The sequence below is a fragment of the Hordeum vulgare genome, chromosome 5H (assembly GCF_904849725.1).
Source record: "Hordeum vulgare subsp. vulgare chromosome 5H, MorexV3_pseudomolecules_assembly, whole genome shotgun sequence".
NCBI classification, from domain to species: Eukaryota; Viridiplantae; Streptophyta; class Magnoliopsida; order Poales; family Poaceae; genus Hordeum; species Hordeum vulgare.
The window spans coordinates 535,522,198-535,546,101 of record NC_058522.1 but is presented as its reverse complement, the minus strand read 5'-3'; the positions used below and the strand labels follow the sequence as shown (position 1 = coordinate 535,546,101).

The window sequence follows — 23,904 nt, the reverse complement described above, 5'->3', positions numbered from 1 at the left end:
AAGACATGGTATTTCGGAGGCCGACAGTGGCACGGGAGGTGTCGTCCGCGCCACGGGCTAGACACAAACTTGATTACGTTGCTACTGCGTTGTTGATCTGTACCTCTATGACTGTTTCGGTTGATGTACCTCTAGGACTGTTTCGCTTATCATGTTAACCTGCAGGCTAGCATTTTTTTTATTTTTATTTTATTTTTGCGGGGTTGCAGGCTAGCAATTTGAAGAGACGACTGCACATATATTGGCATATACACAGTACTGTAGATTCTGTCAGTGAACATGTAAAAACAGCATGTCCGTGAATCTAAATAAACTGTAGCAGTGAATTGTTGATAATGTATAACCTAGTATTTTTTTTAGAAAAGGAATGTATAACCTCATTTGCATAGCTTTCATCCAACATTATTTATTTATTTTATCCAGCATCTTTGTAAGCATCTGTTAGGCCCGCCCAAGTAGACAGCACAAGATAACAGTGTCAAAGAAGGGAGGACTTGAGCTTCCAGTACATCATAGCACTGCATTTCCTAAAAAAATTAGACTTGCATGGCACTGCCGTATATAATTAACTTAGAGGAGGCTTTTTCACAATGATAGCCACTGAACCTCCTATTATGTGCATTGGTTCACTATAAAAAAAATACTAACATAATGATCAGCTACATATTACCTATTGGCCCTTTGTTGAAAAAAAAACATATTACCTACTGACTGCTGTTCGGGTATATGTTTTGCATCTCCTGTGTAATGGTCATTATCTCTTTGTTTTTAGAGCACATGCATATATTTTAGTCCATCTTAGAATTGACCAATGCCCATTTATGTTTTGTTTTTTCAACTGGAATTTACAATTTTATAATTTTGAAAGGGCGATATCCAATAAAAGGCTTATCAAAGTGTAACAAACTAGAATATGCAAGGCATATGGTTGTGCCATCATTGATTTGACAATCCAGTGAAAGACGAACCTCGCTCTAGAATCTTCTCCAACCATATTCTTCCCCTACGTCGACATCGGCAATAGTAGCTGCAATCAAACATCTACAAATCTCTAAGAGCTTGTCAGGAGGTCGGGCTTAGGAGACTCGCGAGCAAAACTAATGCCCCCACCTTCTAACCTCCATTGGGGTGCCCCTTTCAAGTTATTGGCTAGAGTTGGTGGAGAATCCTATTTTGCGCATAGGTTTCTAGTTACCCTCTCGGCCGGACCATTATCTATTTACGAATTCGAGAAGGTTCTAGAACCTTCTCGAACCAGTTTTATCTCTTTTTGTGTTTTTTCTTTTTTGTTTATTTTCATTATTCTTTTATTTTTGTATTTTCTTTTCTTTTATCATGTTCGTTTTCCCCTTATTTTTAGTTTTAATATTATTTCTTCTTCATTTTCAATTGTTTTTGAAATCATGAATAATTATTGAAATCATGAATTTTTGAAGTACATGATTCTTTTACAAAATCACAAATATATTTCAAATCCATTTTCCCTTTAAACATGAACATTTTTTATGTCACGGACGTTTTTACAAATTCACGAATATTTTTGAAATTGTGAACATTTTTTATGGAACTCTTCAATATTTTTTGGATGAGTGAACATTGTTTTGTATCCACGAACAATTATTGAAATGCATGAATATTTTTTCTGTTTTGACAAACGAAATTTAATTTTTTGAATCTGCAAATATTTTTGGAATCGACGAACTTTTTTGTAATTTTCATTTTCCTTATTTCTAAACATTTTGAAAATTCATGAATATTTTTCGAATTCACGAACATTTTTTAAACTTTCCAAACATTTTTTAATATATGAGCATGTTAAATAAACAAAAAACATTTTGAAATTCGTGGAAAACTGTTCAAATTAATTAAAAGTTTCTGAATTCATGATTTCTTTTTCAGAATAATAATCATTCTTTCATTCCTGTACATTTATTTCAAAATCGTGAACATTTTTTGAATATGCAAACTTTTTTTAATCGGTAAACATTTGAAGATTTGATGAACATTGCTTTCCAAATTCACATTCTTTAAAAAAGTCAGAACTATTTTGAAATCCCTATTTTCTTAAAGAAAAAAATATAAAAAACCGAGAAGAAGAAAATAACAAAATGGAAAATAGACGGCACCTCGCACATGGGCAGGGCGCTCGGAGGAAAGGGGAACTTTGCTAGATCTACGGACAGATGGTACTGGAAATAGTCTAAAGCATTAGTTGGCAGTGTTTAACTGCAAATGCAGCGACAACAGGGGCCATCCTGAAAATCACGGAGAGAAGAATTGGTTACTAGGGGAAAGAGGTTCCCCCCCCCCCCCCCCCCCCCCCCCTCGCGCACACAGGCCGTAAGGACGTGCGTAATGGCTCTATCTTGGAAATATCACATAAGATAAATGATGAGGTGAACAAAAGAGAATTCATAAGAAAAGGCTTGTTTTTTTAAGAGAAAACAAAAGATGATTTTTTAGCATAATATGTTTTATTAAAAAAAAGCTAATTATTGAAGATAAATTTAAGAAATGATTTATTACAGATAAAAACTAAAAATAAAACTAGCTTATCAACCATTTTACATGTACTAAGAGCACACTTGGTGCTGGCCGGCGGCGGCGGGCCACGTGAATTAGTTAACCGGGACAGGCACGCGCATGATGGGGCGGAGCAGGAGGCCCGCCTTCCGCCGCGAGGTGATGCCAAACGCCTCGGTCATGTCGAACGACCCGTCGCCGTCGGCGTCAGGCGCTTCCCAGTCGAAGTGCAGCAGCAGGCTGGCGAGCGCGAGCTCCACGTTGGCGAGCCCGAACGCCATCCCGGGGCACATCCTCCTCCCGGCACCAAACGGCAGGAACTCGAAGTCCACGCCCCTAAAGTCCACCTCCGCCGCCGCGCCGTCTTTGCCGTCGCCGGCGGCCTCGAAGCGCTCCGGACGGAACTCCTCGGGCTTGCCCGGCCAGTACCGCTCGTCGCGGCCCAGCGCCCAGGCGTTGACCAGCACCTGCGTTCCCTTCGGCACGTCGTAGCCGAGCACCTTGCACGCCGGCTCCTCTCGGCACTCCCGGGGAAGCAGCAGCGGCAGCGGAGTGTGCAGCCGTAGTGTCTCCCGGATGACGAGGTGCAGGTATGGCACGAGTTCGCCGAGCTGCTGCTCCACCACCTTGCCGCCGGCCTCGAAGGCTCGCCGCACCTCCGCTGTCGCCCGATGCATCACCGAAGGGTTGTTCACCAGTTCTGCCATTATCCACTCCAGCGTTGTTGTCGACGTCTCACTGCCGGCGGCAAAGATGTCCTGCACGCACACACACACACGAGAAAGATGACTACCTGCATATATCATACAGTATCATTTAATTTTATGTCTATAGCAACTAAGATTTTGCTTACAAATATGACGGCTTTGATGCAGTCCATGTCGAGAGGGAACTGGAGGCCGCCGTCCTTCTGTACCCTCAGGAGCACGTCGATAAGGTCCTCGGCGTCGCCGGTGCCGGCGCCCGTCCTCTCCAGGTGCTCGGCGAGGATGCCGTCGAGGATCCCGAATACGGTGTCACGGCAATCCTCGGCGCGGCGCACGGCGCCGCTGGCCCAGGCGGCAAGCCGCGACGACGGCCACAGGTCAGCCGGGTTGAACCCCGCGGCGAGGCTGATGGAGCGGTCGAGCTTCTGGAGGAACACGTCGCGGCCACTGCAGCGGTCCCCAATCACGACGCGTAGCGTGCTGTCGGCCACCAGCGCAGACAGCCGCGCGTGCATGTCCACCACGGCGCCGCCGTCCCCGGCGGACGCGACGGTCCGGAGCATGGCGGCGACCTCCTCCTCCCGGATGGCGCGGAAGGAGAGGACGCGGCGCGCCGTGAGGAGCTCGGTGACGGCGATGCGGCGCATCTGGCGCCAGTAGTCGCCGTAGGGCGCGAAGACGATGTCCCGGCCGCCCATGGTGAGCACGCGCACGGTGGAGCTCAGCGGCCGCGTCGCAAACGAGGCGTCGTGGGTCTTCATCACCTCGCGCGCCGCCTCCCGGGACGAGACCACCAGCGTGGGCACCTCGCCGAGCCGGAGCAGCATGACCGGCCACCCGTGCCGCCGCGCCAGGTCGCGCATGGCCCGGTGCGGGAGCGCCCCGACGATGTGGTGCATGCTGCCGATCACCGGCAGCGTCCACGGCCCCGGCGGCAGCCGCAGCTTGTTCTTGCCGTCCGCCGCCGTCGCCATGCCGCGGCGCCAGGCGAGCAGGACGACGAGCAGCGACCCGATGGCCAGTACGAGGTAGACGGCTTCCTCCATTTTCTTGCCGCGAATGACCGATCAGCGTGTGAGTAGCTTCATATATGGACGCGCGCTAAAGAATCGCCATGGTTTCAGACGCAGACGGAATCTTTTGGCCCGGCGTCGTCTTGCGGCGAGGATCAAAGAACGTGTAAGCTAAGTAAGAGCATCTTCAACAACTGCTTTCAAAAAAGTACTCCACATGTTAAATTATTTGTTTTTTGACATCGATTGCTCTAACGAAAGCTGTAAAATTGTACAGGCGCTAAAATGTTTTAGGCACACGTTGAAAAATGCTATCCGCACTATGTTTAAAGCGTCGGCTCGCGCGTGCAGCAAACTCTCGACCGCTGTAGATGGGGCTGCTGGATTGGACGTCGCGCGCGAGTCTGTTGAAGATGCTTCTGTCCCCGCTCATTAAAAATACTATGATGACGTGTTAAAAGTATTATTGGGCGCGGATTTTGGAGATACTCTCTAAGTAGACACTGTTGAGGAATGGACAAAGACTCTCATTTGTTATCGACGCCAGCCGGCCCGGCACATTTGTTTCGACAGTCGTAACCTCGTAGTACTTTCTTTTTCATATGGTCACTGTTAACTCAAGTCTACTCCTATTTGAAATCAAATTATAGGCCGACTGTTGAACAATCATCTATTTTTTTCAGTTCAATTGCCATTCACCGTCAGATCGACATCCAAAGTCCCATCGGTCTTCTTCTTCTTCTAGCATACCCTGCCTCCTTCCCCCCTCCTCATGCCATGCTTATGGTGAAATCTTGTACGAGCCTCGCTGCGGCTCAGCACGGCAACCTTGCCTTCCGATCGGTCTCCATCTAACCCCATCAAGGGTGAGAATGACCCCCCTCCCCCTCCTCCCCGCCCACATCAATTAAGCTTAGACTCGCCCTCGCATGTGCACCACCACCAGCCTTATCCTTGTTGGTTTCGGCTCGCTCCTCGGTCGGCCTTGTCACCATCCTCGTGCCGCGTTGCCGCTCCCACGACGCCCCATATTGATATGAGCTCCGCCATTGCGTTTGAGACTTTGACTGACACAAAAAAAAATCAAGTGCATGTCAAGTGCCAAACACGATGAAATCAACCATGTAAAAATTAGAATGAGCTCGTGAGAATGCCATTACAATCTTGGACTTCCTTTTCTCCTCGTATGAGTAAAACTCACACACGAGGGTTTCCTCGCCTCCCGCTAGCAGCGTCGTCCATCAGCCTCGTCTCCTTGGCCTTCGGGCCATGGAGGCAAGGTGGATCCCGACGCTTGTTGGTATAAGGGCTCCTCTGTTTTTAGGTATTTTTTGAGTTTGTTTAGAGTTTTGTGTCCTGGTTAAAAAGACGCGTCAGCGACAACTTCCTAAAAATAAAATAAGGTTTTCTCCTTAGCCTCCACCCTGACAGTGTGTCTAGCATCGTCGAAGGACGTCTAGAGGTGCGTATTTTACCGATCTTGCGAGATCCAGTCAGTGTTTGTTTTCAGTGAATCTCCTTGGATTCGTACTTTGTTTGTCTGTGCTCGTGTGTCTATAGGCAGTGATGACTGTTGTTCTGATGCTGGTCCTTGGAGACCTTGATACATCTTGAGTGTATCTATAGTTTCTGTATGATTTATCTTACATTGCTATCAATTATATACACTTTGGACACATTTTTTATTAGTATTTATTGGACTAACATATTTAATTCAATGCTCAGTGCTAGTTTTTTTCTATTTTTAAAATTTCATGAAATCACCATACAAAAAGTCTAAAAAAACTAACAGAAATAATTGTGGATTTTTATGTTGGAAGAAGACCAAGGACCACGCCCCAGTTCCTGGTGGGCCCATAGGGCCTATGCTCCCCTAAGAGCAACTCTAGCAGACCCCGCATCCCGCCGGCCTGTAAAATGCGTTTGCAGTTCGCGCAAAACAGCTTTTGCTGGCTGGCCCGGGCTGGCACAGATGCAGACCCCCCAAACGAATCCGTAAAAAAATATATTCGTGGAATATACTTTTTTACGGGCCGGCTTTGCGGGGTCTGCTCTTTGCGCCGCTGCTTCCCGCATATCATCAGCCCGCACTTATCAAATACAACATAATTCAATAGCCGAAAACAAACTGAATTATTCGAATCAAACATAATACAATAATCATCCGCACTAAAATAATTATTCAAAACTTGTCATGAATACAAATACAAATGAATACAAAAATAAGTCACTGTCCAGCCCTTTGCCAATGGTGTTCAATGAGATTTTCTGAAGTTGAAAGTGGGTGTGTGCATTTTCAATCTCCTTGTATGTTTGAAGAAAAGCTCTAATGCGGTTTGGGTCTCTAGCTGGTTTGACACGTCTATCCACATTAACGTAAAAAAAAATTAAGTTCAATTCTCTCTCATCTTCAAGAATCATATTGTGCAGGATAACACACCATGTCACGATGTTCTTCAAGGTTTTCTTATCGCAAAAACGAGCAGGACCACGGACAATGGCAAACCTAGATTGCAAAACACCGAATGCTCTTTCAATGTCTTTGCGGGCTGCCTCTTGCACCTTTGCAAATTCACATTCTTTTTTTTGTTTTGGGTTCTTTGATGCTCTTGACAAATGTGCACCAAGGAGGGTATATACCATCTGTAAGATAGTACCCCTTTGTGTATTCATGCCCATTGATAGTGTAGTTGCAAGTAGGAGCATCACCACTAGCAAGCCTAGCAAACAAATGAGACCGTTGCAACACATTGATACCATTGAGAGTGTCCGGCATACCAAAAAAGCAATGCCAAATCCATAAATCCTCGGATGCTACGGCCTCTAGCACAATTGTTCCATCACGAGACTTGCCACAATACATTCCTTGCCAAGCCTTGGGGCAATTTTCCAATTCCAATACATACAACCAATGCTACCTAGCATGCCAGGCCAACTGAAAGGGTCGATATGGTTGGCTAGAGGGGGGGGGTGAATAGACAACGACCACTTTTAAATTAATCTTAGCAAGTTAAGGTAAACAACATACGGGTTCACAAATAATACGACAATGAGGTGAACCCTAAAGAAGCTAACAACGAGAGCTATTAAAGATAACCACAAGTGGAACCGATGAAGACGAGGATGTGTTACCGAAGTTCCTTCCCTTTGACAGGAAGTACGTCTCCGTTGGAGCGGTGTGGAGGCACAATGCTCCCCAAAAAGCCACTAAGGCCACCGTATTCTCCTCACGCCCTCACACGATGCAAGGTACCGTGATTCCACTATAGGTGCCCTTGAAGGCGGCGACCGAACCTTTACAAACAAGGTTGGGGCAAACTCCACACAAAGCTTGGAGGCTCCCAACTAGACCACGAAGCTTCACCATAATGAAATATGGCTTCGAGGTGACCTCAACCGTCTAGGATGCTCAAACACCCAAGAGTAACAAGATCCTCAAGGGATTGGTGGGGGAATCAACTTTTCTCTTGGTGGAAGTGTGGATCTAGGCCTTCTCAACCAATCCCTAAAGAATCAACAAGTTTGATTGGCTAGCGAGAGAGATCGGGCACTTTTGAGCTTGGGGCGCAACAATGGAGCTTAGAGAGGTAAGAGATAGGGTTCCACAGCTAGAAGAACCCTTTATATAGTGGGGGGAAAAATCAGACCGTTTTCCCACTCTCTGCCCGAGCTCCAGCGGTACTACCGCTGGCACTCCAGCGGTACTACCGCTGACCAGGGGCGGTACTACCGCCGCCTAGCGGTACTACCGCTGACCAGGGGCGGTACTACCGCCGCCTAGCGGTACTACCGCTGGATGCAGCGGTACTACCGCTGGAACTCCAGCGGTACCGTTGGGCCCCTGGTAGTGCAAAAGCACTACCACCGCCAAGAAAGTCTTCGCAAAAAGGTCCGTCCACGAACAACCGCTAGGCAGGCGGTACTAAGCTCCTGGAGCGGTACTACCGCTGACCAGGGACGGTACTACCGCCAGCCAGCGGTACTACCGCTGGCTGCAGCGGTACTACCGCTAGCATTCCAGCGGTACTACCGCTAGGGCCAGCGGTACTACCGCTCGGGACCATTTTGCAAGGAGGAAAGAAACACAGTGGCGGGGGCCGCTCCAAAGATGAAGGTAAGGGAGAATATGTGAAGTGTGCGCGTGCTAAGATAGATTCCACCCAAACCTTTCCACTACGGATCCCCTCTTAATAGTACGGCTTTCCTATGACTCAAATAAAGAGAACCGTAGAGAGCGCCATGCTTCCGTTCCATGAATGAGGAGACGAGTCGTCTTGTGCCGTTGACGTGTGTTATCTGAAACCTTAACACACACGGTTAGTCCTTTACGGTACTGTCATCAATCACCAAAATTACTTAGGCATAAACTATGCCCCAACACCAACCTCTCCTCTCATTAGATGTCATCAATTTCTTTGTGTCATCTTCATTGGGTGCCCGAAGATACTCAGGACCGAAGACACGGATGATCACTTTCGCAAATCTACGCACAGAGTCAATTGTGGTATCTTCACCAATGCGAAGATACTCATCGGCATAGTCGGCTGGAACGCTATATGCAATCACCCGCATAAGATTTTTTGATATGCACTAAATTCCTTTAAGCCCGCGGCATTCCTTCTTTGAGTAAAATACCGGCAATTTTCCTCGCAAGCTTGAACAATTTTCACAAAGAGGGATCGGCGCATTCGGTACCTTCTCCGAAAGAGGTGCGGAGGATATGTAGGATTCTCCGTGAAATGGTCTTGCATCAACATCTCGTTCCCAAGATGGCGATTCCGAGGAATGCACAAACGCCCGACAGTCGATCCTTGCCTCCTCTTCCGGTTCTCGTCTTCATGCTCCTTCACGGCAAGCGCCATGACTAATGTTTGCTGACGAAAGGTCGCAAGCATGGTCTCAACATCCGAGCCGTCCGAATCGGACGAATCGGATAGTAGGAACTTCTCGCACGGGGTCAACTCCATCTTCTCGCACAGCTCGCAAAAACCACAAAAAAGGTACTAACCGGCGGCGGGTGATCCCGGGCGGCGACGAGGCGGTGGTCGATCCCCGGCGGCGGCGGCGGGGGGCGGCTCTTCTCTTCTCGCCGGATGCGGAGGGGCGGGGCACCGGCTCGCCTGCAGATAAGGCCGGAATCGCCGGCGGCGGGCGGGCGGAAGCAAGGGCGGGGCGGCGACGGAAGGAGGGGGAAAATAGTGCGGGCTGAAATTGTTGGGGAACGTCGCATGGGAAACAAAAATTTTCCTACGCGCACGAAGACCTATCATGGTGATGTCCATCTACGAGAGGGGATGAGTGATCTACGTACCCTTGTAGACCGTACAGCAGAAGCGTTAGAGAACGCGGTTGATGTAGTGGAACGTTCTCACGTCCCTCGATCCGCCCCGCGAACAATCCCGCGATCAGTCCCACGATCTAGTACCGAACGGACGGCACCTCCGCGTTCAGCACACGTACAGCTCGACGATGATCTCGGCCTTCTTGATCCAGCAAGAGAGACGGAGAGGTAGAAGAGTTCTCCGGCAGCATGACGGCGCTCCGGAGGTTGGTGATGACCTTGTCTCAGCAGGGCTCCGCCCGAGCTCCGCAGAAACGCGATCTAGAGGAAAAACCGTGGAGGTATGTGGTCGGGCTGCCGTGGAAAAGTCGTCTCAAATCAGCCATAAAACCTCCGTATATATAGGTGGGAGGGAGGGGGCCTTGCCTTGGGGCTCAAGGAGCCCCAAGGGGGTCGGCCGAGTCCAAGGGGGAGGACTCTTCCCCCCCCCAAACCGAGTTGGACTAGGTTTGGTGGGAGGGAGTCCCCCTTCCTTCCCACCTCCTCCTTTTTTTTTCTTCCTCTCTTGATTTTCTTCTCGTAGGCGCATAGGGCACTTGTGGGCTGTCCCACCAGCCCACTAAGGGCTGGTGTGTCTCCCCCAAGGCCTATGGGCTTCCCCGGGGTGGGTTGCCCCCCCGGTGAACTCCCGGAACCCATTCGTCATTCCCGGTACATTCCCGATAACTCCGAAAACCTTCCGGTAATCAAATGAGGTCATCCTATATATCAATCTTCGTTTCCGGACCATTCCGGAAACCCTCGTGACGTCCGTGATCTCATCCGGGACTCCGAACAACATTCGGTAACCAACCATATAACTCAAATACACATAAAACAACGTCGAACCTTAAGTGTGCAGACCCTGCGGGTTCGAGAAATATGTAGACATGACCCGAGAGACTCCTCGGTCAATATCCAATAGCGGGACCTGGATGCCCATATTGGATCCTACATATTCTACGAAGATCTTATCGTTGAACCTCAGTGCCAAGGATTCATATAATCCCGTATGTCATTCCCTTTGTCCTTCGGTATGTTACTTGCCCGAGATTCGATCGTCAGTATCCGCATACCTATTTCAATCTCGTTTACCGGCAAGTCTCTTTACTCGTTCCGTAATACAAGATCCCGCAACTTACACTAAGTTACATTGCTTGCAAGGCTTGTGTGTGATGTTGTATTACCGAGTGGGCCCCGAGATACCTCTCCGTCACACGGAGTGACAAATCCCAGTCTTGATCCATACTAACTCAACGAACACCTTCGGAGATACCTGTAGAGCATCTTTATAGTCACCCAGTTACGTTGCGACGTTTGATACACACAAAGCATTCCTCCGGTGTCCGTGAGTTATATGATCTCATGGTCATAGGAACAAATACTTGACACGCAGAAAACAGTAGCAACAAAATGACACGATCAACATGCTACGTCTATTAGTTTGGGTCTAGTCCATCACATGATTCTCCTAATGATGTGATCCCGTTATCAAGTGACAACATTTGCCTATGGCCAGGAAACCTTGACCATCTTTGATCAACGAGCTAGTCAACTAGAGGCTTACTAGGGACAGTGTTTTGTCTATGTATCCACACAAGTATTGTGTTTCCAATCAATACAATTATAGCATGGATAATAAACGATTATCATGAACAAAGAAATATAATAATAACTAATTTATTATTGCCTCTAGGGCATATTTCCAACAGAAATGTCCCTCCCGCCAACCGCTTCTCTGTGATGCAGGGTACCGCAGCCGCGAGGGGGAAACCGCGTTTTCCCAGGTTGGGCTCGGGAATTTGCCGCGCCCCCTAAAAATTTTTGCGGGCCGAGGCGGGATGCGGGTTCTACTCGGGCAGACTTTTCCGCCCGACCCGTATTTTGGCGGTTATTTTGCGGGTCGGGGGCGGATGCGGGATCTGCTAGAGTTGCTCTAAGAGGTCACCTACTTACAAGTGTGTCTGAAGGGGCACCAACGCATGTGGGGCTCCCTCAGGTGACTCATGTGCCCGAAGGTCCATATATTCTTCAAAAACTTCATCCTAATTATCGATCATTTTTTCGTCATTGTCACATCGAGTTTCAGAGACGATTTTCGTTTTCCGCCTTTATTTGACACTGTCGAAGGGGGAATTCATCACCAACATCGATCCTCACGCTCCAAGATAAGTTGTAGGTAGTCTACCCATGGACTACGGGTTCATGGTAAATCTCTCCTCTTGATGTGATTAGATGTTTAATTAAATAGCGATATGAGGTGACCTACATGATTATGGTTAATCTGGTGTATTTGTAGTTATGATGTTAAACATGTGATGAACAGTTTATTCATGTTCAGATTTTTTTTATGCCATCTCGTTTGATTTATATATGTATATTGCTCTCTGGTTACTTGTTTACTCTTGACCGAGCCAATCATAGAAACAATCATAGAGTGCATAGTTTTTGGTTTCTCGTCGATCAAGAGCAGCAGATATTGTTATATCATGTTGTCACGGTTTACATTCAAGACGTAAAACTATTTATTACTCATAGTATTATTGCATAGTACTCCCTCCGTCCTAGAATTTTTGTCCTAGGTTTGTCTAAAAATGAATGTATCTAAATAATAAAACGTGACTAGATGCATTCATATATAGACAAATTTAAGATAAGAATTTTGGGACAGAGGGAGTATTATTTATGGGCTAACCCGTCTCACAGATTAACTTCATTAGGGATGCCATCACAATTACAAAGCACTAGGACGGTTTGATTTTTTTTTTTTTTTTTTTTTTTTTTTTTAGAATGGATGGTTTGAGATTCAAACCATTTAATTCAAAGAAGAACCTTAAGGCGAAGCTTGGGGGTGCCCTAAGGCATCCCTGTTCTTCATCAACAACCATTGTATGGTCCCTTTTGAACCACTTTTATTTTGTATTGCCATGTTTTGCATTTTCTTTGACTGCTGTCTTTATTTATATATATTTGATTAAATGTAATCGTCACCTCTGGCCATTTGCATCATTGCAGAGAGAAAGTGCTTGGTATGTTATTTACTCTTTGTGCTTCATTGGAACCTCTGAGAGTAAATAGAAGTGACGGGTTGTGGTTATAACTTTATAATCATCACTCAGGTTTCGTTGGAAAGTGTTGGGGCTTGGTTGACACCTCTGATGATGTATTTTGATTGATGTAGATATCATCTTGGGTTCTGTCGTCGTGCGCCGCTGCTATGTGCGCCTTCTGCGTGCGTGCCTCGCCGCGACATCGCCAAGCTCCAGCTCCAGCAGAGGAGTTCGCCCGCTCCGTCCCATCCGCCTAGCCTCTTGGCGTGCGTCGCCCACGCTGGCCGCGCCCGGCGCGCCAAGCCCAGTAGGTCGCCCCGCTGGTGTCCCAGCATGCCTTTCGCCGGCGAGCTTCTCCCGTGCGTGCTCTGGTGCGCGCCCAAGACCTGTTTGTTGAAATGCCTTCAATGGAGAGGACATCTAGCGGGTGTGGTTGTTTGCCAAGAAAAGTGAGGGCTCAAAACAGACATGCTCAGGCACTGTCCAAATACGGTTGAGAGGTCAAATTAGCCCATCGTCGTGGTAGATGCCCTTACAACTCTACAAGTTCATCCAACCTGATAAATATTGTGACCGTAATAGCGTAGGAATACGATCAGGAGTCCAAAGTCTTTTAGAAAACCGTCCCTAGCTGTGGATGTCTACTCTGCATGACCTCACAAGAATCACATTAAGGTGAGTAAATTTTTTTTTGGAAAATGGAGTAAATATTGATTGACGCTACCGATCTACTACATAGTACTAGTAAAATGCCCATACGTTGCTACGGGCTACAACACATATAAACTAATTAAACAACTGGTCTTCAAGATCACATCAATCTTATTCTAAATAGTTAATTAATTAAACAACTGGTCTTCAAGATCACATCAATCTCATTCTAAATAGTTAATTGTCCATGCGTCATACAAGGGCATACATATTCTAGCGGGTGAACATTAACCTTTTTTTAACATATCACTTCACGATCGACTTGCACACGACGTGACATTCTAGCTTCCTGTACCCACTATATCCTTTGTACAAGATCTTATCTCATGTATAATATGTGGTTTCTTTCCACCGCTCTCATCATATAATTTTCCTTATAGGTTGTTAAATTCACCTCCCATATTTTGATTATACTGAAAAACCACTCTTTAATATTAAGCAGAAACAACTTTTTTTCAAGATCATGAATCCACTATGCCTATGTTTTGTTGAATGATATAATTTTGTGGATTAGTTTAATCTAACTAATTAAAGATTTATAATTTATTATCATGTAGTTCAGCTTTTAGCTCACAGAAATTGGACGCCATTTATAAAAACCTGGAAAATATTGTTTTTTTTTACGACATAACACCATATGCAATCCTTGACAAAGGCATGTCCTTCTTTCTTCATGTCACAAAATGAACACTCACAAGGAAGCATTGATGAAAAAGGAAAATCCTTTACACCCAATATGACCAGGATTTAATCATACGCTCAAATCATAATTTCAAAACTTAAAGTACGTTATGGTTATATAATATAAACAATCAAGCTATTGATGTCTCCTTATTGCACCTTTCACATCCCACTCATCATACCTACTATATCCATCAGTTTAATGCTAATACAAGTTTGGATTACCAGTAACACCTAACAGGGGCCACTCATCCTGCATCAACTTCAGGATCTCGCGGATCAGCACTGACGGAACAATCATTTGGTGACCATCTGCAGACAAACAGATCATACTACTATTTTCTATAGCTTACAAGATATAACTAAAATAAAAGAACTGCAAGTTTCTTATACCACTTTGAAGTTAAACCAACACAACTTGCTCCATACATAGGAAACTTCCCAGTTGTCATAAAAAAAGTAGAAACAAAAAATAAGTACTTTCTTTCGTGATATATTTTGACAAATCACTTGTGTCATTTGCTATGTTTAGCTTTTAACTTCATGCATAAATAACATGATAAGCAACCCTAAACTATATAAGATCACGAGCTATACAATTACGTAATAAAGGAACAAGTCCATAAATTGACCATCCATAAATGTTTCCAAATTTACCCAAATTAGGAGCATTCCAAAGATTGGTACTACTCCTATGGTAAACAAGAAGAGCTATAGGCCACCATGAGTGATGACGAAATATGCAACACAGTAGGTGTACATCTAGAACAATAGTTCACTGATCACTGGGCAGAGATAAGAAAGATCAATGTATAATTTTATTTATATGCATATGCTAGACAATCTCTTGTGTCTCCACATCACTACCATCTAGAAGGGACCAATAAAATAAATATTTAGCCATCTATTTCATACATTCAGCAGCTAAATAGAGACGAGAGGCCAACGAGCACCGGCTGCTAGAAGATTGAGGTTAGACATCTTACCAGCCATAGAAAGTTCAGGTTTAGGTTCAGAAATGACCTCGGCGCCAGAAGCTCCTATTCTGTGGCCTCGGCGATGCATTTGGCTCACAGGCGACCATGACATCGACTCCACGACTGGAAGAGGCCATAATTGTTGCCCTCGAGGAGGTCTGCTACCTCCTCGGCAAAAGGAGGATCTATATGGTGGTGGGTGTCCACTCTGAATTGCTGGTGCTCTTTAGCTGGGATGGTGACAGTTTCGGGGCCTTGTCGGAGAGGTTTGCCTCATCTCGCCTCCATCCTTACCGGGTACATCCAGTTTCGCTCATGACCATGTGATCATCCTTATATTTTGGTGGGCCTAAGAGTTGTGGTGTAGTATTCAAGTTCCCTTTGTCCATATGGAATAGAAATTGAATTAGAGAGCAATATAACAATGTAGCTCTTTCACCATTGTACATAAAAATATACTTGTTTCACAAATCCAAGCATATTGCCTTTTTTATGTGCAAGGAAGTTAAGCAATTTAAAATCAGTAAGCGAATCTATGTAGCAAATGGATAAACGGTTAGGATCTTGCAAGAAAAAAAGATACCTCAGTAAAGCTTACACATACACAACTGCACATCTTCTCCTACTACTCTTGTTATATACAACAATAATTCGTAACACGTCATACTCTCCAAAATTTCAGAGATATCTTAAAGATAAACTGATGTTCTTCGGTGCAACACTGCTTTTGCTTAGCCTAAAACATAGTACACTGACGTTCTAAGAACCATAAAACCAAGTTGTGTGTCCACTTTACCTTTCCTACTATATTGTAACTTGTTGAGGAAATAAATAACCCCCCATTGAGACGCGCATCTGTAGCTCATATTGCTTCCAGTCTCCATTGAAGGATATAAAGCATTGTGTTCCAGTTACTGACTATAAGAACTCAGTGACCATTATTTGTTGAAGAAGGTTCAAGCTCTCCTAGGGCCTGAACACAAAGCACAGATTAAGCTAAAGCCTAAATTGTTAACAGAATACATTTCAATTTGAATGTACGTCGACAGTAGAGATTTTAGTAACTACCGAAGAGCAATCGATGATGAGGGTAAGAGAGAGTTGTTCGGGTGGGTACTCACAAATCCGTCGCCCTTGGATCTGTGAGTGCCATTGTCTACGACGACAACAACCCTGAGGATCTCGCCGAAACACTCTAAGTGGCCGCGCACGCCCTTGTTGCTCGAACACCTTCACGAAATCTACAAAATTAAAGGAATTTTAGCTCGTGCAACGATAAAGGGTATAGTTTCTCTACTCTTTTTTTTGCAGAGTATAATTTATCGACTTAATATGTTAGTTGTATGCTCACATGTCTAAAAATGAATGTGAGTATACTGGGGACAAGGGGGACAACCCCCTTTGCCTAGAGTTGGTGAGACAGTGGAGCATGCTCCCTGGCGGCGGACCGGGGAAACCAGCATCCCGAGTACGAGCTCTCTTGTTTTTGAATAGACATACGTTTTTTCAGAAAAGGAGGCTCAGCCCCGGTCTCTGCATCGAGTGATGCATGCAGCCATCGAATAGACATACGTAAACAAATAAAAAGACGGGCAATTTTCCTTGCTAGCTAGCCCTCTTGTTTTCGAATAGATTGATTGATAGATGAATCAGTAATGATGCTTCAAATGAAATAAAGTTAACCTACATAAATTGGTTCACTTGTGAAACAACATTCTTCACCACTGCAGTGAGAATAATAGGCGTGGTACCTGAGGCCGGCTAAGGAAGGCCCTTGCTCCCGCCTCATGGCCAGGTCATGGGGACGAGTCTGCAGCACCCTAAGCTCCATCTTCATGCATGCGTGAGTGTGACAGTGTAGAAACTTATGAGACAACAGAATTAGTATCGATTGCCATCTATTACTTCTACACGTGTGTTTGAATAAATATCATTTTAGTTGGACCGGATAAATGAAAGGAAGCTTGTTAGAAGCTCCTTTCAATTTTCATTGCATTGCTTTAATCATGTTGGTAGAAAGAATAAATTGACGTTAGAGCACATTAAAACAGATATACCTAAACAAAAACTGTTAAAAATGCATATGTACCATATACCAAAAATTAAAAAGCTTATATCAGACATATAGATGTAGGAGTTGGTCGAGACGAAACAATGTCAAAGCAGTTGGTCTAGACCAAGTTCGCTTATGTGGGAAGTGACCAAGACTTCAGAATGTACAACATTATTTTGATATCCAACTGAAATTGACTTCAACTTAGTCCCTTTCAAACAGTTTCAAGATCACCAAAAACTGATTTCAAGCATTATGTTTATTCTAAAACTTGCTCCTACTCAGGAAGTATGCTGAAATCCCCTTTCTGGGTTTTGGGTTTTGATTCACAGGACGATCCTAAGAGTTACTACACTGTTGCAGGTTGCACGAATTAACATGGTCAAATCAATTGCAATTAAACGAGTGCGACCACGAAGCAACAACACAACCAAATCAAATTGCAATTAGATGGTCAAATCAATTTGCCTAGATAAGGAGTGTACTGTGGATAAACTGGAAAGTATGAATCATCTAACTTCTTTTAGGAGAAGGTTATCTCCAGCTATGCTTCAGAAATGGGATGAAATGAAGCAATGTGTGTTGGATAAAATTTGTGCAGATAAGAATGATGAGGTTTACTGGAGGTTAGATAATTCCAGAGAATATTCCACTAAATCTATGTATAAATGGTTAGAAAGAAATCTTGCGGGGGGCCATTATAAGTGGATTTGGGGGGCTAAAATTCCTCTGAAGATTCAAATCTTCCTGTGGCAGCTATTTCAAAACTCCATTCTTACTAGAGATAATATGAGAAAATGACAGTGGCAGGGGATCCTAAATGTTCTTTCTGTGATGAACTTGAATCGGCGCAGCATCTGTTCTTTGGGTGCTCTGTGGCCAAGATTGTTTGGAGAACAGTTGGTGCTGTTTTTGATACTAGTTATATCCCGAAAACAATTTGGCAGGTTTTCTCTTGGTTATATGCTTTTTTGTCGGGCTTGTGCGAGATATATACTGTTGGCTTAGCTGCAGTTTGCTGGTCTATTTGGTTGGCTCGAAATCGGGCTACGTTTGAAAAGAAGTGGATTAAAACTCCTTTTGAAATTGCTTTCACAACGTGTGCGTTTATTGAATACGGGGCAGGTATGCAAAAACGGCGATGGCAGAGAATGTCAAGAAGGGAGCTCAGTTGCTGAAAGAGAGCGCGGCTCAAATGCTGCGGCTGTGTGGACCACCAAGGCCAGAAGCGAGCGAGCAGGCTGATGAAGAAGTCTGGGATGAATGGTAAATGCAGGAAGGCTCTATGTCCAGTTGGTGATAAACTTCGCTGGTTGCAGTGCTGATGGCTTGGTTTCCATGGTGATGTTTAGGCTCTATGTCCAGTTGGTGAAAAGTTTCGTTTTATTTCTGTGCTCTTTTGTGTTAGCCTAGTTCGGTGATGGTTGTTTTGGGGCTTCTGGTAGTGGTGCTGATACATGGCAGTGTAATACTTTTGGTCTTTGTTGCGTAGTTTTGGATGATATCAGGTTTTCGCCCCGCAGTTTATGTTCCTGATGACAGGCATGAACGGTGGGTTTCCTGATATTGTCCCGAACTCGCTTTTTTCCCTTTCCATCTCTTTCTGGTTCTGGTCTCAAAACATTGTATTTCCGTTATGAAAGTAATGGAAGGGGGAGAAAGCCCGGTTCGAAAAAAAGGTAGAAACATTCACACACACAAGTTATATAGTACTCCCTCCGTCCCATAGTAACTGTCTCAACTTTGTACTAGCCCTAGTAAAAAGTTGTACTAACCTTAAGACAGTTATTTTGGGACGGAGGGAGTACGTATGGATACGAAAGAGCGAATGAATCTAGAGTCTTGGAGTGGGATCCAGCGGACAACATGTAGCACTTGGCGCGAGTCTCCCTGTCCAGCCACACGCTCTGCGGGCACACAATCAATTAGCGATCGGCCGATGACGAATCTGTTAGTAGAGGAGTTTGGGTGGGGATGGGCGTGCATGCGCGTACCATGAGCCTATCCTGGAGCAGCACGGGGCCGGCGGAGAGGCGGAGGAAGAGCTCCGTCTTGGACAAGGGAGGGGCAGGGCCCGGTGGCTCACCGTCGGCGAGCGGCGGGAGGCCGTCGGGGGGGTAGGAAGCCCGCCCAGATGTCGTCGGAGTCGGCCATGGCACAGAAGGCCGGGGAGACGGCGGCCGCCTAGCAGGCGCCGCGCGGGGACGTGCGGGCCAGCGCTGCCAAGACAAGCTCCTCCGGCAGGCGCGCGATCTCGCATGCCACCCTCATCGGTTCCTCCGCCCGTGTCTTCTGGATGGTTCGAGATTCTTCGTCAAAGGAGGAGAGTGCGAGGGATGTGCAATTGATCTGGCTGCCTGGGGATAGCGATGGAGTTTTTTCTCTGAAGCGGAGAGAGAGATGGGATCGGGAGCGACCAGGTGGGGTGCAGGAGATGAGGAGGCTGGGTGCGTCAGGGACGTGTGTTCGTGGGTAGTTGATCCTTTTCTTATATTTTGCATTTTCTTTCGGGCGGGGCTGAGGAGAAGCGGGGAGTGGGAGGAGGGATCCTACATGAGAACAGAAGGAGGTCGAACCATCACGACAGACGACAGATCCCCTTTAATAATAGAGATTTGGTTATGGAGTCTAGCCTATATAGCAATGAAAAGGAAGTTAAGCATTCTCAGACGACCTGTCCCTCTACATAAATTCTAACTTTGAGCAGTTAAACTTCTGTTCAACTGTCTGTGTCCATACACTATACAGTCCTTGGCATACTGAATGTACCTTTTTCTTGCTCCTCAACTTTGAATAGTAAATGTGATGGAGATATGCAAGAAGATAATACTGATGTGCTAATAGAACAATTTTGTAATCCGTAAAATATTATTTTCAGAGATGATTGTACAGATGAGGTAGAAGTTGAGATGTTAATTTGTACATGGGCAACCTTTAGACAGAAAATAATCTATGTGTCAATAAACTGTTTTCATGTCCTAGTAGGTTTGAACCTCTAGCAGTCTAGTTGGCTTCAGGTAAGCAGTCTATCTCGGCTGTAGTGCAGAAATTCTCGGTTTGACAACTTGGTACAGAAGTCGGCCATTGGTACATCAACTGTGAAGCACCGTTTGTTTAAACCACAGCTAACTGAGATAATCAGTTTGTTTTATGTAAGTCGAAAGATCAGTTAACAAGAGCACGCACATATTTATGTCTTTGTTAAATCAGTCGTTTAATGTGAAGATTGCGTATCGTTTATCTATACTACCAAACAAACTAGCAGTTGTGTATTCCCCTGAATTTCACAAGTTAACATCAAGAAAAAGCAATCAGGAACATATAATCAGAGTTTATAATAGTAGGATGTCAGAGCTGCAGTTTCTTGGCTCGCAGTTAACTGATGAAGATCATTTCACCGGCAAGACTAGCCCGCCATATTGTGGCACTCTTCATCAGGAGATGTCTTCTAAAGACACAAGCTACCACTATATTATGTTAAGTTATACCTCAAATTTCATGGGTTCTCCTGTCCCTAATCTGCACCTTCAGCGCCACAATTTGTTTCTTAACACGGTCAATCATTGTTTCCAGCTCAACATTTTCTGCTTCTCGAGCTTCAGACGCCTCTCTAATCATTTCCATTGTTCCGACTTCCCATCCTGGTTGGAAAATTACTTGACCTGCATTGGTGGCTCTTGAATCTCTGTGCTGAGCATCTTTCACCCGCATGGATGGTCTAAGATAGCAGAGTGTTTTAGTACAAATTGCTCTCTTGACCAGTTCAGTATTTCCATATACTAGACCATTAGAAGATGCATCATTGTTTCCTACAAAAATAATTGGGAGAAGTATGCATTAGCAATAGCTTGTTGTGATATATCATCAATTCTTAGCCATAGAAGATCTCTCTTCATTTAAATTTATACAGGCTTTAAGCGACTCCACTTCTAATATAATAAGGGTGAGATATTTTCATGTGCTATTTCATTACCTTTGAAAGCAGTTGGGTTTTCTCTGTCCACCTTCGCTCCCTGATCACTCTCTTGCATTACATTGCGTGTCTGCACTTCATCAATGCATCCTTCTAAGACATTAACATTAGTTTGAACATGAATGACATGAGCTACTTTAACTGGTACTTGTCTGAGGGTGCCATCACTTGGGACAGTAGGAAGCTCATAATCACAATTTATTTGCACCATGATATCCTTGGACTCACTGCAGTCCTGCTCATCTATTCTTATGGTGACTACATGTTCTTCTTCATCTGGCTGGTCTGAGTTGGATGTTTCAATCGTCAACTTGGGCAATTCCATATAAATTGCACTCGCCTCGCTTTCCTGTCCGGATATGTCATCCGACTCATTATCACTGATCGCCGGGATATCTGGAAGATTTGAATACACGTCCACTCCAATTGCAGGTGCAATGCATTTGTTGCTTGTAGCGCTCTCTGCACCCTCGACTTCACCATGTTCTGAACTGAGAATCTTCTCATCATGCAGAATAACAGAGCCTGATGCTTGCTCTTCAAAATGATCATTGTTGGTGACCGGCCCACACAGTGACAGTGGTTTATCAACTGAACTCACCAAAACTGGCTCTGAATCAGACAAAGCTTTCTCAGCAACTCTGCGTGGAATCACCCTACGTCTACCTTTTCCTGCCCATCTTGGCACCAAATCCTTCACGGTTTCTGAAATTTGCTTTGTCTCGCCATCTTCCAAAACATGCGTCTCGGTATCCTGCCTTTGACCACCATCAGCTTTCCTCTTTCTTGGACTGAGACTGAGACCATCATCAGCTTTCCTCTTTCTTGGACTAACTGCAGCATTAAGTTGTTTCATCCTTGCAGCATCAGCAACGGCAACATCACACGCCGACGAGTAAAGCGTCCACCATCGTGCGTACTCCACCGTCATGCCCGGATCACGTTGCGGAACAGAGAACGAAGCGTTTTCAGGGCGCATCTTGTATGTCGCCCACGCCATCTTTCGGCTTGAGTTGGCACGGGCGACGGTCCCGGGCACGTCCTGATCAAAGCCGAGCTGCCTCGCGACGCGGTGCGGACAGTACTGCTCGAAGCATTGCATGCCAACAAGCTCGCAAGGTCGCAGGCATTGCGCAAAGGATTGCAATTCCTTGCTTGTTGCTACCTCATGGCAGTGCACCCAGCGGCCACATGTGCCTTGCGGCTCTTGTGGCAGAGCAAAGCTAGTGCCTCCATGAGGCCTCCATATGAACTCCTCCGGGGACATGAACACGGCGTGGATGTACCCAGGATCAAGCGGCTTTCTGATATCGTGCCACTTGGCAGCCCTCGGCATGCCGGGATCACCACCGTGGGAGTTGATCGCAGGGCGAAGCTCCGGGAACCGCTCCCAGACCCATAGCTGGAGGATGTGCAGTGGCGCACCCGCCACCAACGGCTGATGGCTTTTGCCAGAGTTTAAGTGGTGGCTGAGGGCGGAGAGGTCATTGTAGATGTGGGCAAGAACGGCGGGTGCGAGGGCCGAGCACCTGCCGCGTGCCAGTCGGGCGGCGAGGGGCAGCACGTCCTCTCTGACCACGTCGAATGGCTGCGCCGGAAGCACGTACCTGCTCAACCACATGGCCAGAAACGCCCCGTGCTCGAGCAACGCGGCCGCCTCGGCCTCTGCTCTGCCGTCGCCGTCGCTAGCGGCGCCGGCATCGGCCGCCTCCGTCGTCGGCCCCTCGATGAATCGCTTAACCCACAGGGCACACTTGGCTTTCTTGCTCTTGCTCCGGTTCAGCGCTATCCGGGCGGCTTTGAGCGCGTCCACATCCCCACGGAGCTCGTCCGACAGCCGCGACCACATCGGCTTGCCCAGCAGGGGCAGACCACCGAGCACAGACATGTCCTCCAGCGTCACCGTCGCCTCACCCCACGGGAAGACGAACGTGTTGGTCTCGCCGGACCAAAAACCCGCAAGCTGGAACAGCAGGGCCTCATCCCGCCGCACCCGGCCTATGGTCGCGAGGACGCCGTCCAAGATCCCAAGTTTCCGCCACAGGCGCTCGTGCCGGGGGCGAAGCTTGGCCACCCACCGCCTCCACAGGTCGGAGCAGCTGGGCCAGCCCGTCCACTCCACCGGGAGCTCGTCGGCAAGAACAGGGCCGGCATTGCGTGGCGGGGATGGCAGAGCGGGGAGGCCAGCGCCCCCCGCGCGGGGGAGGAGGAAGTGGGCCGATCGGGCGGTGGGGAGCGACGGGTCGACGCCGGAGACGATCGCGGTGGTGGATTCCTGGACGAGGAGGTCGCGGAGCTCGCCGTCGCTGGACATTGCGGTGGCCGGTGGGGTTCTGGGTTGGGTTGGGTTGAAAGGGAGCAGAGCAAAGGCTGTGTGGAGTTGAGTGGAGAGTGCCGACTGCCGTGCCGAGTAAAGTGAATGCACAGAAGTACTAGTTGCAATGTTGCCATGTCCATGCTGAGGCCGGGGTGGTGGACACTGATGTGGTGTGATGGGTGGCAAGTCTCACCACCGACAACACGTCTCGCTGATAAAGCTTTGCATCAGACAAATTAAAAACCGTGCAGACACAATAAAGAGACCGGGAGAATATACGGAAACCAACATTTGATGAAAACCGAGAAAAACCATGCAAAAAAGACCTTTCAAAGTTTCAGAAAAAAATCTAAAACAGATACAGGATTTTAAGAGGATGATGTATTATGGCCATGCGAAATTTTAAATTCAAACACATTACGTGATGTGAGCTATAGAAAATACAAAATCAGCATTGAATAGTGTCGAACAGTAACACTATTATTCGGTGTTGAATTTGTTTTTTTCCACAACTCGCATCTTGCATATTTTTCACATTTTTATGAAAACCAAATGTTGGTTAGAATATCACCTCACACC

General features: G+C 46.3%; 2 protein-coding genes across 2 annotated transcripts; both read right to left on the bottom strand.

The window, feature by feature from the left end:
- Positions 1-2,472: 2,472 nt before the first annotated feature.
- On the bottom strand, positions 2,473-4,494 carry LOC123398524 (zealexin A1 synthase-like). Its single transcript, XM_045092985.1, has 2 exons — positions 3,377-4,494; positions 2,473-3,281 (listed from the first exon to the last, which is right to left on the bottom strand). Exons 1-2 carry the CDS (start codon positions 4,274-4,276, stop codon positions 2,619-2,621), a joined length of 1,563 nt encoding a protein of 520 aa, XP_044948920.1. The 5' UTR covers positions 4,277-4,494; the 3' UTR covers positions 2,473-2,618.
- A 15,838-nt stretch (positions 4,495-20,332) lies between these two features.
- On the bottom strand, positions 20,333-23,414 carry LOC123452431. The gene is made up of 2 exons (XM_045129078.1): positions 21,009-23,414; positions 20,333-20,844 (listed from the first exon to the last, which is right to left on the bottom strand). The coding sequence occupies exons 1-2, from the start codon at positions 23,320-23,322 to the stop codon at positions 20,525-20,527; spliced, it is 2,634 nt and encodes an 877-aa protein (XP_044985013.1). The 5' UTR covers positions 23,323-23,414; the 3' UTR covers positions 20,333-20,524.
- Positions 23,415-23,904: the final 490 nt, after the last annotated feature.